Source organism: Lepisma saccharinum, chromosome 21 (genome assembly GCF_977018435.1).
Source record: "Lepisma saccharinum chromosome 21, izLepSacc3.1, whole genome shotgun sequence".
NCBI lineage: Eukaryota > Metazoa > Arthropoda > Insecta > Zygentoma > Lepismatidae > Lepisma > Lepisma saccharinum.
The window spans coordinates 49239632-49255471 of record NC_139249.1 but is presented as its reverse complement, the minus strand read 5'-3'; the positions used below and the strand labels follow the sequence as shown (position 1 = coordinate 49255471).

The 15840-nt window shown below is 38.4% G+C and overlaps 1 protein-coding gene across 1 annotated transcript in view; it reads right to left on the bottom strand.

Moving 5' to 3' along the window:
• The window catches only part of LOC146003969 (uncharacterized), a 63245-nt gene that overhangs the window by 8368 nt on the left and 39037 nt on the right, over nt 1–15840 (bottom strand). The window contains exon 3 of the mRNA XM_083142499.1: nt 11269–11793. Coding sequence (XP_082998625.1) covers nt 11269–11793 — 525 coding nt within the window. The remainder of the gene's footprint in view (nt 1–11268; nt 11794–15840) is intronic.

Here is a 15840-nt window from a genome sequence, read left to right as displayed (position 1 = left end):
TTCCTCCTGTGAATCATTTTCATATGTCACAACAGAACCCAGGTAGATAAAGGCATCCACTCTATCAAAGGTATAATTAGCCATTGTTATGGTCGGTGATGTATTATATCCATGTGCTTTACCTGCTGCCATGTACGTAGTCTTCCCTTCATTCACCATCAATCCCATCTTCTTTCCTTCCCTTTCTATGGCTAGAAATGCTTCTTCCACTGCATGTAGAGATCTTCCTACTATGTCCACATCATCCGCATATGCTAGTGTCTGGATTGACTTATAATATATGGTACCCCTAATTTGCACCCGAGCTTCCCGTATAACCTTCTCTAAGGCAATGTTAAACAATAAACAGGACAGCACATCGCCTTGTCTTAGTCCATTTTCTATTTCCACAGCTTCTGAGAGTTGTCCTCCTACTCTTATCTTACTATTAGAGCCCTCCATGGTTATCCTCACCATTCTTATTAATCCAATTGGAATTCCAAGGTTTTTTATTGCCAGATATAGTTGGGTCCTGTTTATACTATCATATGCAGATTTAAAATCAAGAAATAGATGGTGCGTTCCTATCCCAAACTCCAGAGTTTTCTCCAGTATTTGCCTTAAGGTGAATATCTGGTTAATTGTAGATTTTCCTGGCCTGAAACCAGATTGATATGGTCCAATGCACTTCTCTACATATGGTAGTAGTCTTTTATATATAATTCTTGCAAATACTTTATATGCAACGTTCAACAATGTAATTCCACGATAGTTTGCACACTCCATCATGTCCCCTTTCTTGTGGATAGGTACTATGATACCCGTCCTCCATTCACTTGGCATCTGTCCCTTTTTCCATATTATGTTTATTATTTCCTTCAAGCCTCTAATGACACTCTCGCCTACATGCTTAAGCAGCTCTGCTTGCAAGTTATCTATCCCAGGTGCTTTACTATTTTTCAATATCTTGACTGCCTCCCATACTTCATCTAACTTTGGACTTTCTATGCCCTCTTCTCCTTCGTCTTCTTCATTTAATCCTTCTTCCAGCATACCTGCTATATCTGCACTGCCATTCAATACATCATTAAAATGCCTTCTCCACCTTTCTAAAATTTCATTACTGTCACTAATTATATCGCCTGCTTCATTTCTACAGACTGTTGTCCTTGGCTTAAAAACATATTTTGTATTATTTATCAGCTTATACATCTGTCTTACATTCTTCTGCTCATGCAGGCTTTCCAACTGCTTCATCTCTTGCTTCATCCATTCCATTTTTCTCTTCCTATGGACTCTCTTCTCAATCCTTCTTTTCTCTTGATATTCATCCCTAGCTCTCCTTGTTGCACTTCTTTGCTGCATCCTTTTATATATATCATTCTTTTCTTTGGTCACATTTTGACATTCCTCATCGAACCACGTTTCTTTCTTTACTGGCTTTTGTGTTTCAAGTATTTCCTTTGCTACATTGCTGATCCTCAGCTTATATCTATCCCACCTCTCATCTACATTTTCCACTTCTGCCGGTTTCATCCCGACGAATCCCTCTTGTAGTTTACTTCTGTACCTCTCAACCACCGTTGGATTTCTTAACTGCGTGACATTAAATTTCATCAGGCTAGCCGCCTTCATTTTTCGACTATTAGATATTCTTGCTCTAATCCTTCCCATAATCAAATAATGGTCGGAATCAATATTAGCCCCTCTAAAAGATCTAACATCAATGATATCTGATCTATGTCTACAATCTATCATCCATCCGGGGCTGTCCATGTCATTTTATGAATATCCTTGTGCTGGAACAGAGTTGTTGATATTACTTGATTCCGAGATGCTGCGAACATTATTAGCCTCATACCGTTGTTATTTGTTACTTTATGCATACTTTCTTTACCAATTGTTGGTTGATACACATCTTCAATGCCTATCTGGGCATTAAAGTCTCCAATTACTATTTTTATGTCATTTTTTGGGCAGTCATCAAATGATTTCTCTAACGCATCATAGAAATCTTCTTTTACATCATCTGTGGATACTTGCGTGGGTGCATGTGCGTTGATTATACTATAATTAAAGAACTCTCCTTTAACTCTTAATGTCGATAATCTAGACTTATAGCTTTAAATCCTATCACTAGATGTTTTAGTTGTTTATGTATTTTAAACCCAGTTCCTAGCATATGCAGCCTTTCATCAAAGCTATAGAAGATGGTTGCTTCTCTCTTTTCCAAAACTCCTTTTCCGATCCAACGTACTTCTTGCAATGCCACTATCGCAGGCTTATAATTATTCAGTTGATCCAGCAACATCCTCAATGCACCTGCCCTATACAAATATAGCACATTCCAGCTCCCTACATATAGATCCCTTCCCTATCCATAATTCGCTTGTCCATTGTTCACGCCAATCCGTCGTCGGTAGATCTGTCCGGCTACATTTCTTTGAGGTCTCGTAACGTGGTTCCTTTTGTGGGATGGGGTTGTCGGCCCCACGCCCAACCCCCATTCTTGGAGGACCAGGATTTGTTCAGGGTTTACTCCCGTAGGGCAGTTGGCTTCACTATGCCTTACGCTTATGGTCTGTATATTTACTCTTGATTTTTATTTGGACTTGATCACCGTCATGGTCGAAAATCCAGTTTCACGAAGATATGAAGTCGCAGAAGGAAGCATAATGTGTAAGGTCTTATTATTGTTTAACTCTGGATACTTATTCATTACAGATGGATCCAAAATTAAGACATTGTCCCAGATAGAAACAAACATATACTTCACTATGTTGTCTGAGGAAAGATCAGTAAGCTTCTCCTCTTGTGCTTTGGAAAACATTGATAGAGGGTCTGCATTGAATGAATCTCTCATTCAGTTGTGTAGTGTGAGCTGTGGAAAGTACTTTTCGAAGAGGATGAAGTTGTGTGAAGTGCTCCACTTGATTGTAGTCCTGTTCCTTCTACCACCATGCTCAGTGTAGGTAAACAATCACCAATGTTTTCATATTCAATATTTTTCTTTGAAAGCAGCACTTCCTTTTGAAGGCATGCACAGGATTCTAGCAACCATAGTAGCTTGCATATTATTGACTTTATTGCGTAGGAGGCAAAACTTTTCAAAATGTCCCCATACCACTGTGCGTGTGTGTGAACATGTGTAGGTATTCTGTTGATATTAGTTCCATCACAGCCCACCAGGTGGTAGGCATTTGTATACCCGAAGTGGCATAGGTGAGGAAATTTTCTTTTGAGCAATGTAAGAAGTATCTACAACACAGATTTCCCAATTTAACACTTAGATTTCTACCTCTGGGAAACTGAATAATAATGTGTACCCACAAAGCCATGGTCATTGGATGACATGAAACATACAATTACTCTTCCTGTACTTCCCTTCCTGCAGAAACCATATTTGGTGTTTGTTGATCTGTTCCACAGCATTGCAGACAACTTACTGCTACAAATGAATATCTGTAACTTTAAGATATGTGACTAGCAAAAAAGTTCATACTTGGTGTTATTAGTGCTCCCATTATTATATTTCAAAGAGTGTAAAAACTATTTTGGGACATTCTGTATGTACGTTTCTACTGGCCTCACTCCCACCTGATCTAACTCACTTACTCACCCATGGTGGGAGATCATCCAACCAGTTAGATATGGGGTGGAGTGTGGTCACCATGTCAAGCCACACTCTTTTTTGTATGTTTCCATGACCAGATATATATGTATTAGGAGATAGTAAACACTTACCAAAAACAGAAATCAGAAGTCGATATTTTGCTGCCTAGTCATATTTTTACAGAAGAAATAGATGAGGTTTTATCAAGATGAGGGAGATGAATTGAGGCCTTGGCCTCTGAGGACTAGGGAGAATGGGATGGCTTTTTGGCTTTTTCTTTTGGTGTGGAAGGGGTGAGAGATGGAGTAGTGGAGATATTGGAGGTGGTTGGTAGGTTTGATCCCTATGCAGGTTTCTAGGTGATTACCCAAGATGCGGACAAACACATCTAAAGAGGAGCCCAAGTTAAGAGTTCAGTATGGGCTGTTATGGGCTTTTACTTTTGAGATCCCCACCCCCTAAACAAGTGTGTTTCTGTCAGAAACAAAAGTCATTAACATTCGAAGAGAAAATAATAAACATGCAAAAAGCAGAGGAAATGTAAGGATTTGATGGTCTATACCTTCTTTTACAATTCAGACCATTCAAAAAAGGTGCCTTCCTTTCTTGTGTTAACCGCAATTTGGGGAGTTAAAAATAACAGCCTTCTGCCTGTTGCCACTCACTGCAAACACGTGTTGGGAAGAGGGAAGGGGTGGGGAATGGCCAGGCAAAAGTTAGTGAATAGGCTTTCGTCTTGGGGTTGGGTCAAGTGGTTTATTATTTGTGTGCGTGCTTTCTCAATTTTGGGTATTTTTCTTCGAAAACAGGCATATTGTATGCATTGGCGGATCTAGCGGGAAGACCCCCGGTTCACTTGCTCTTCCCAAAGGATGACTAACTATTATAAAAAGTATTGATAGCATTATATTAGAAGAACATAAAATGATCGAGCAGTTCTTTTCCAGATAGTACAGTTTGACGCAAATGCATAAATAGGGAATAGATTTATAAGATACTTAAGTAAATTTAATCCGGGACTTGTTGCTTGCAAGGCAATAACATTAACTGATGGACACAAAGCGAGACCATTATAGATTGAATATTTCAAATGTCTGTCTCTTTATTTCTGTAATCATTGTTCACACAAAATACAACAGAGCTTCCTTCATCTATTTCACACCTCTAGCAATTGATTAATTGAGTTTTAAATCCTCTTTTATGCACAGATATGTTAATTGGGACTGGACCTACGGTTTTATGTGAGATACGAATCACTATGAATTTTCACAATTTAAGTGCTATATTCTTGTGAATCAGGTAAAGAATAATACATAATAATTCCATGTGACTGTACTTTTTTTTATATAGTTGTTATTAATACCTTACTCATCTTTTTACGTGATACCATACTTTTCCTCATGGCTAGTAAATATGGTTCTCTATTTTATACATACACATTTATCGAGAAGAGTAGTTATTACAAAAAAATATGTTATATTCTGTTTCATATCTTGCAACATTTAGAGCTTTCTTATTTACAGGAATTATAATTGAAGCAGCCCACCGAATAACGCTGTATGGCACTTTTGGAAATGTGCTCAGTTACCAGTGAAATCATGCTGCAGCCCTGCGGCTACAGGCAACAAACTGGCCAGCCATAAGGTCGGAAGTTGCTCAAAGATTGATACTGTGTTTGCATAAGGTTTTATGTTTTTTCTACTGTAGTCCAGTAACATTCAACAGGTTTTATCCGTTGTTCTCGCATTCACTGATATGTGTCATACAGCGTTATTCGGTGGAATGCTTCAATTTTAAAATTGTTGTAACGAAAAACAAAAATGACGAAAATACGAGGAGAAAATGTCTGCTTAATACAAAGAAAACATATGTTAATATTAAGTTATCGGGTAGGGCATAGTGTATAATAATAAATATTATGCACTTATCCACTTAATAAATTTTCTCTTTCTAATTTGGGGAGTTTCTCAAAGTCCTACTCCCACCGTTGAATTGCACATACTCACAAGTTGCAACAAGAGGAAATATAAAAGCGTTGTGTAAAAATCTATTTCTTTATTATAGACCCATGGCAGCTAGGGACGACCAAAATTACGTCAACCTTAGTGCTCTTTGTTTATATCATACTATATTTAGCCCGTCTGAGCTACCCTGCCGTTGCACTTTAATATATTAACTCTTAGGTTCAGGAGAATGTAATTTTTGGAAACTTATGACTTGCTACATAATCTTAAAGGTTTTCTAAATGCATTTTTGTTATCGATTTACACGAGAAATTCTTACCTTTGTTGAAAATAACGTTTTAATAGCCATCCTATCGCGCTCCAATGTAAAGCTGAGGGCAACCAAATGACGAACAAAATTATTTAGGGACACAACAGGGGTGGTGCCTCTAGCGGAAAAGTTTGGCAGTGAAAAGCCCCATTGAACAGTACCCGTTGACAACCACTAAATTTTGTTGCGGCATGTACTACAGCAGACGCTCTATGCACGCTGGAGTTTTTCTTCTACTGTGCACCATGCGGCAACACTGTCGCCATAAGCCCCATACTGAACTCTTAAGTTGGGCTCACCAATAGGGAGGTCATCTATGGAGTGGAATCAGGTGAATCTGAGGATGGTCAAGTTGTTGAGTTGATTTAGGAAGGTTGTGAGAGGGTTCGCCATGTGTCCAGAGGAGGAGGATGTCATCAATGAACCTTAGCCAGAGAAGTAGCTTCTTTGATTAGGAGTCTAGGAACTCATGTTCCAACCTGCCCATGAAGAAGTTGGAACAGGAGGGTGGCATTTGGAGCTCATGGCTGTGCAATGTATTTACAGGTACTGCTGGTATCTAAAGTGGAAGCTGTTGCAGGCGAGTACAAGGTTGGGTAGTTGAATCAGGAAGTGGGTGCTGTTACTATGTGGTTTGTGTCAGTAGAAATGATTCAGTGGAATGGAGGGCATGGGCATGGGGAATGTTTGTGTAGAGAGAGAGTTATGTCAATGGTGGCAAGGATTGTACTGGGTGGTAGGTTATGGATGATGTCAAGGTAGTGGTTGGTTTCATGGAGAAAATAAGGTCATGGCTTGGAGAAGAGATTAGAGAGGTGGGAGTCTACGAAAGCAGATATTAGTTCAGTGAGTGAAATGTTGTTGGACACAATGGGTCTCCCAGTGTTGTTAGGTTTGTCAATTGTGTGGAGACGACAGAAGGCACAGACACTGGTGTATCAGGGATGAGAGTGAAGTTGGATAGGCTTTCAGGGAGGCCTCTGGAAAGGAAAAAAATCACAGATTGAGGCCAATGCCTCAATTCATCCTCCTCATCCCACCCATAATACAACCTATGCCTGCATCAAGCTATAATCAACTTGGCATTGTTGCAACAATAACATTGAAAATAAATTACGCCATTACAACCCGAAAGCGTCCGTGGCTTTTCAACAACACATGTACGAGGGGCGTACTATAATGATTTACACTTTATTTTATTCATGTCCCATGGTCCACCGTTCGAGAAGTGAGGACTGGCATATGAAGCTACGAGTCCAGTCTACCGATTGCAGGCGGCAGTGTCCAAATAGGATTCCTGGTGTTTACACAGCAGCACGTTCCGTACATCATTGTCAGCGGACTATTGGACAACATGGAAAGTGACTATAATGGCCAGCGTTGGACAAGTTGGTTTCTATGCAGAGAGGGTCTGACCACAGCAGAGATTTACAGACGATTTGTGGCAGTATGTGGTGAACATGCACCTTCACGGAAAACCGTTTACAATTGGGTGGAAGGCTGGAAAACAGGATGCCCCTCAACAGAAAAAGGAACAAGTTCTGGAAGGAAAGTGACTGTGACAACACCAACAAACGTTACACAGGTTGAGCAAGTCATTCTTTAGAACAGGTGCATCACGTTTTCTGAAACGGAGGTGACCACGGACCTGTCCAGAAACACCCTGCAGCCAATCGTGCACGATCACCTTAATATGGGGAAAGTGTGCACCAAATGGGTTTCCCTGACATCGGTGCAGCGGCAGCAGCGTGTGAATGTGAGCAGAGACCCTTGTCCCTTTTTCTGTTGACGCGCATCCTGTTTTCCAGCCATCCACCCAATTGAAAACAGTTTTCCGTGAAGGCACATGTTCACCACACACTGCCACCGATCGTCTGTAAATCTCTGCTGTGGTCACACCCTCTGTCCATAGAAACCAACTTGTTCAAAGCTGACCATTATAGTCGCTTTCCATGTTTTTCCAATAGTCAGCTGACAATGATGTACAGAACGTGCTGCTGTGTGAACACCAGGAATCCTTTTTGGGCACTGCTGCCTGCAATCGGTCGACTAGATCGTTGCTTCATATGCCAAGCCTCACTTATTAAATGGTGGACCATGGGACCTTAAAAAAAAAATAAAGTGTAAATTATTATAGTATGCCCCTCGTAGAAATTGTAGATCATGAAATAGTAGATATCATATGTAATTAAAAATGATGAAGAGAAAGCTAAAATGCTTACATAGAATTCAAAGCTTGTTCTTGTACGAGTTTCAATGACTGGTGCAATTCATGAAGCACATAGTCCTATGAAGTGAGACAGTCATATGATTTGAAGACGACAGTCGATATTTGGCATCAGTTTTCCCTAACATTATTTTCATCTTGAATATCCAGGGTAGCTACGATTTTTTGATTATGAAATTCCCTGACTTTTCCAAGTTTTCCAGACCAGAAATGAAATTTTTCCAGACATGTTTGTCATCATGATTTTTGCTTTTGAACCTCATGTTTTTCAATTAAATATGCAGGCTCGTTAATTATTATGAATATACACAGTTATTAGCTGAAAATGTACAAAGTGATTAATATAATGCTATTCAATGAAAAAATAAATAACTATTGTACTTCCCCATTTTCAACAAGTCATTACAATTAAGGTGGTTAAAAAAATTAATAAAAAAATGTGGCATATTTCAAAGCTTTACAATGTAACCTGTATACAACCTCTATTATATCGATACAAATGAGAAACAACAGAAAATTAGGTCATGCACCTTTAGAAAATATGCAGTAAGTTTAATGATTATATTTTTTTAATTTATTGAAAATAGTACATATTTCAGAAATTCAGATCGTGAATGGGGCCGGTGACCAATCATACACCTAAAAAAATATATACACGGGCCATACTTTGGAATCAAATATCTCCATTATTTGAATTTTCCACATGCTGGAACCAATTTTATATTACGGAAAACATCGAAATCTGTCTATTAAAAGGTAACAATTCCGAATGTTTTATGATTTTTTTTTTTCAAATTTTCCTAGCAGGAAGACTAATTATCATAGAATTTTGGCAATCATTGTGACACAAAATTTGAACCTTCCATAAAATAATGAGCACTATTTGGATTCGAAAAAAGTTATTTATGTTGAAAAAAAACTTTAAAATGACCTTATGCAATCATACACGCTTGTCACGGACAAGGTATTCTCCGGTTGACAAGTGACAGTAAGTATCGTAAACTAGTGGGAATGAACGTAGAAATAAATCGGAACCTTAGTAGAGTGCATTCAGGGTCTTTATTTTAATTGTAAGAAAACCAAACCTGACCTTCCTAACCTAACCACAAAAGCATATATTGACAAAATCTTAAGTAATCGCTAAACTCTGCAGTATGTGTTAACAGACATAAATCGAAATCGAACCATGTAAAAGTTGCATTTGTAGCATGATGAAATCGTAATAAAACAAAAGGAACTTGGGCCCATTTTCAACACTTTTCAGCATAATTTCATTCTACACGCAAAAAATACGTAAAATTACTATCGGCATCAAACCAACATTCCTAACCTAACAACGATGTGTGACCAGTGTACATTTAATTCCTCTATTTCGCACCAGTTTTTAAAAAATAAATTCGTTCTACACGTACAAAACACGTGCATATTCGAATAATGACGTCACTGATACTGCATCAAATCACTAATTTCTCGGGTGCACCACATCCCTGCAATGTAAAAACTACGACAACGAGCAAATGAACTAGTTGATCAGGTTGCTTCTGAACGGGTCACAAACGAAGGACTCAAATTCACACAATGGGTTCACGGGGGGAACGAAGTAATGAGTCCCTTTGTATTAATCGGCGTTCGCACTCATCCAGTGTGACGTCAACCACAGCCAGTTACGTGAAATTCTGCTCTTCAAGTTTATTGCAGATCCAAAACTAATGAACTGTCCGAACACCAACCTGCTCCGTTTCACGTATCAAAAGAGAATGGGTTTTGAATGTGTGTGTTCTTGAAGAAAGGAAATTTCCTCACCACACACGAAGCTAAAGCAACATTCTTTTCTGCAGGAAATTCTGAGGATGGCTGGTATGTAGGTTTCATCTTGAGTATCTTGTTCTCTAAGGATAAATCTCACACCTCTCCAAATTCTGGTCTTGAACAGTTTCACAAGAACGAGTTGCAAAATGAACGGATCCAAAAACCTAGATCCGAGAGTGAATAAATATAGAATCGAAATGCGAAGGAACCATAATTTTGTACGTAACAGACTAGAAGTCATAATCACGAGAGGAACAAATTTCTGAACTGAATCTTTTGGGGGGACTGGAATCACAAAAAAACGGCGTAAATTCCAGAAAATATGCAAAATTCCCTGATATTTCCTGACTTTTTCCTAACCAACCAAATTCCCTGTCCAGTCCTCCTCCGTAGTTGAGCGGGTTAAGGCGTTCACTCGTCTTGAGATCGTTCGCTGTGGGACGGCGTAGGTTCGAATCCGGCTCTGGTCAGAATTTATTCGGCCTACGTATAGGGCCGGTGGCAACCCACCATCGAGAGGAAATTGGGAAGCTCCGAGCGAGTGAGCGTAATCCGGTCGAGACAACCTACTATAACGGCTGGGGATACGTCGGGCTGACCCCCCGACTATTCCAATACTGGTTGAAGATCTCCACGCTTAGAGGTGACGAGAGAAAGTGTGGGAGGGAGACCGGCAGTCGGTAGGTATGCCCAGGCCCTTCATGGGCTGTTGCACAAAGGATTATTATAACCAAATTCCCTGATTTTTCCTGGTTTTCCAGTCGCGTAGCAACCATGATATCCTATATTGTCAGGCTAGTTTTAGATATTGTTAGTCCTACTTCTTACTTGAATGTTTGCCTCCCCACCCCCCTGCTTGCCTGTTCCCTTGTAATTTATTTCCACCTAAGATTAAACATGCAATGCCCTCCTGACTCCACTGTGGTTGTGCCACTGCATTCAAGCATACTTTGCAATAAGCTGTAAATTTTAGTCTGTGCACTCTTTCATGACATCCCATTTTCAGACCCAACAGATGTCAGGAGAAATGTCACCAGAGCAGCTGTGGCATCCCAGGGTGACAGTAGTCTAACAGTGAAGAACTGAAGTGAAGTATAAGACAGGCCATGAAAAACAATTAAGAGAAATTCAATGTCAACTAGATACCTCGTGGGCAACCAAAAGAGTCCATGTTGAAGTGAAGAGAGAGTACAAAATTGCAGTTACCAATTTCGATTAAAACAACCACAAGTTCCTCTCTTCTACGTTTTATGTGCCATTTTGACTTAAATCTGTGAAAGAATTTTGCAACATGCTCTTTTACTAACATTGGAAAAATCTTACTGACAGTAGTAAAGAAAATTATAATGTAGATATTTTCGATTACCTGGAATTAGTATCTTCATCCTTTACTGGGTAGTTCAAATCCACATCCGTCAGATTTATTATGTTACTTTCTTCTGTTTTAATAGTTCGGATTTCTTCATCATTATATTTCACATCTTCCTCCATCTTCACATATTCTCTTTTCGCAAATGAAATTTTGCTTTCTTCTCCTACATTAAATATATTTTCTTCCCAATTGAATGCATTTTCCTCTCCCTTGACTTCTGATTTGGAGACAACTGACTGCTCTGCCATATTTATATTTCTCATTGAATCAGGTTTTGTATCTGGTGATATCACAGGACCAAAATTATCCAAATCATTCTCACAAATGTCATCAACTTCACGTATGGCATGTTCAAGCACCAAAGTTTTCTCACAGCTTGTATCTTCTGATTTGAAGTGAGCACTGGAATATGGGAATGCTGGTAGAGATTTGCTATCTTTAATACATGTTTTTTGTGAAGTGCTAAAACTGGCTTCTCTTTCACACTCCAATGTTGTGCTTCCAGATGATATATTTTCACTGAAATCATCAGACAAGAGAAGATAAACAGTCAAAAGAGTTATATCAATAAAACAAATACAACAAACTTTTTCTCAAAATTTCTGAGAAGAGGTTGTAATGAAAGTTGTTACGTACCCAATAGGACCAAATAATGTAAATAGTTTGCCAAAGTGGAATAGAGATGGCAGAACCAGGTGTGCAAAATTAAAAATTAACACAATATATGTGAATAACTATAAATAAGAACAAAGCAAATTGGAAAGATGAAAACAATAGAATCTACTATAAGAAGATAAAGAATAAATATAAATGGAATAAATTAATGTACATATTTGATAAATCAAATCAGTGATATATGTAACTTAATCAGAAAACTAAAAAAGTCAAAGCACCGATACAAATTTGTGTCTTTGTACAGATCTTGAATCTGTCTGATTGACTTACCACCCACATAGTGGAAATTTTGTTTACACCAGTGGTGGCGAGTTCCAGTCGATGCCCCACAGCACTTTTGGTTTCACGTTTCAACCGTGCCACCTACTTGGATGCACATGTCAGTCGTTTGGCACCAAGTATACACATTGTTGCACATATTTAGTGTTGGCACGTTCCAATCACAGCCGTAAGTGAAGAGATTAGTACAGGGTGGCTACTCTAGGACCATGATGAAATTCAAGTATAATTTGCAGTTTTCAAGGCAAATTTTCAAAAAATTCAAGGCCACAAGGAGATGTTTTCTCTATTTCAACCTTGCATATTACCGCCTCTCAACATCCACACATGCCCCAGAGGCGCAGCCACAAACTTTTGCCAGGCAGGGGGTGGGGGGGGGGATAACAGGACAAATGTACCAATAATAATAATAATGACATTATTATGACCATTATTATTATTATTATTCGTAGTAGTAGTAGTAGTGGTGGTAGTGTCAAAGACATTATCATACTCATAAATTACACAAAAAGGAGGTAGAAGTCGGTGTTAAAAGCATTTGTGTTGCAACAAACGATTTCAAGCATTTAAAAAAAATTTAAAAAAACGTTCAATTTCAAATTCATTAAAAAAGGAAAACAAGTACACAAACTGTATTTTTGAATGGTATTTTTGAATGATAAATGCATTCCAAATATTATTATTTTCGTACATATAATATGTATAACTTTCATGAACAACATATGTTTTACACATATTCAAAATGGAGTGATGTAGAATAAGAAAATACATGCCAACACTAAATTGTGTACGTATTCAAAGTTTCTTTAATATATATATACAACATACGTCTATTACTTATATTCATTAAATAATCAATCCACCTCATAACAAACCAACAGCAAAAATTATATAAATTGTCTCTCAAATGTGCATGCTCCTTTTCCTCATGCATGTCTTATTTCTCTCTCTGGTAATTTACAATGCATTACCGAAAACAATCATATTGCGAGTGAAGCGGGCAATGAAATTTTTAATCCATTTTTTTGCAAATTGAAAATAATATTGATTTAATAGGGTGCAAATAATTTCATCAGGTGCCATGATATTCTCTCTTTTACAACTTTTTTCATTTAGCTTGTTGGGCAGCCAGGGTCGACTCCCGCCGCTCCCTAGCTATGGCTCTGAACTTGACGAGACTAAGAAAAACAGGCATTGCGAGTGAGAAAATTTTATGAAATGTATTTTTATTTGCATAAAATTTGAAATCGAGGGGTATAATTGCCTCTCTGTGCCTCCTGCAGGTGCCCTTGGCCATCAATGTTTGCACCCCTGCCCTCCTTAGAATTGATTTCCATTCTAGGTTGGGGGGGGGGGGGGCAATGCACCTGACCCACTGTGGTTGTGCCACTGATATGCACACACAAATATAGTAAAAATATGACGTGTCTGTGTGATTGCAATGTATCCTAAAATTCTAATTTAATTAAACAGTATTATTTAAAACATTTAATATGAGGTCCTTAATTTACATTCACATACTCAGACTCGAAATACATCTACAAGTCACACAAATATTATGGTATATATTCTAACCTGCAAAAAATTGTTAATTGTGTAAGAATTTCAAACTCAAATCTACCTAATCATCTTCGAGAAATCTTATCTTGCAATAATCTTCCGTCCATCAGATTGCTCTACAAAGGCCAGTAACAAAGTCAGGGTGGCTACAAACAAGCAGAAATGAAATTCTCTGACTTTTCAAGGTTTTCCAGGACAATGTTGATATTTCCACTGAGGCTTGGAACCCTCTGCTTGCAAGAACAATGAGTGCGGACTCATTTTTTTATGCATAAAGCTACTTCTCTCATCTCTGTGAAGCAAACAACTTAACTCTTGCATATAAGTGAAACAATTGAATTGTACAAAATAAAGTGTCATATTTCCTTACATTATCAATGGGATTTCTGCTTCAGTACAGTATATCCAAGTGAAGTACTGTGAAACTGACAACACACAGTTATATCATTATTGCTGACGAAAAAGGTACGTAGGTATTAGAAATTTAATACATGGAATTTATAGAATTGCATTGTATAGGTACCTGATTTAGCTAACCAAACATTAAAACAGGAACACTGTGTTAGTAACAGCTTCTGAAAGTTCATATACGAGGGGCGTCCTAAAAAAAAAAGCTTCAATGGTGCCTGTACGCAGCACTAGTGGCCGGACAACGACACACACATGCGTGCAGGAAGAAGTGGCATGTAGCTGTATTCTGGTACAGTCGCAATGCAGTCATTTTAGAACAGTTCTAGGTTAAAGATTGCATCTCTCATACAGTCTCCCACTGACTGCGATGTAGCCTAAGTGTAGTAATCAGATTTGCACGCTCAGAATTTGGCACAGAGCCAGCCACCAGCAATCATGTGAGGTGTGCAGACTGAACGTCATGAGTGTCATGAGTGATAGTATGGTCAGACGATGGTGCAGACAATTCACACAAGACCAATCGAATGTGCACAACCCCATACAGCTGAGTACACGCGAACCCTTTGCACACTTCAGGTGAGAGATCTTGGACCACTCCCTGTACAACCCTGGCCTTGCATGTACTGACTTTCATCTTTTTGTTTAACTGAAGAGGTTTCTGGCAGAACAAGGATTTGAGAGCTACACTGCAGTAGAGATAGTTACAGTCTTTGCTGTCAGACACATGTGCCATGGGCATACAAAATTTAGTGCCATGTTACGACAAATGACAGAACAACGGTGGTGATTATGCCAAAATTTAGGTTAGGACTCACTGTTACTAATGCAATAAATTACTACTGATATTCTTGTTTTATTTATGCCTAATCGGTAGTGACCTTGATTTGTTGTTATTTTTTTTCCAAATTGGTGTATTTTTTATTTTTTACTATTCGGCATTATGTTTCCCAAAATTCACATTTTTATTTTAGTGCATTTTCTACCAGATACCTGAAATTATACCTTTATGGTGTTTATAAACTACTGTTTCAAATTGTAAGTCACATGGCCTACACCTCTTCGTGAGAGTTTGATATCTTGAAAGTTATTTTGGGAAAGTTATTTTCCATACCCCCTTTTTAATTTTAACGTAAGGGATTTAGATAATAGAATTTTCCCTGTATATACTCAAGGGTGCATAATGACCATAAGTGCTGATGCATCCAAAATTTTTAAATCAATCAATCTCACGTGACAGATACCGATATATTATGGCACCAAAATTTGGCATTATCTTTTTTTTGACTTGTTAGTACGTTTCCCAAATTCGCGTTTTTGTTTTAGAACATTTTTCTGCCAAATATACCAAACTTAATACTGCCATTGTGCTTTTAAACTATTATTTTAAATTGTAAGTCACATGGTCTACGTTTCGTGACAGTTTGATATGTTAGATCATATTCTTGAGGAAGTAAAAGTAAAGTTCTCCCCTATGCTTAGCACCAAGCCATGAAGGCATCTAGGGGGTATGGAGTTAGGGCCCGACACTTTCTTGATCACAGCCAAAGGTGGGGGTGATGTGATCAGCACCAAGCTCCTGCCTATCTTTACCCCCCAAAGTTTCCTCCAGGTATCCGCTTCATACGACGCGGGGTGAGCGCC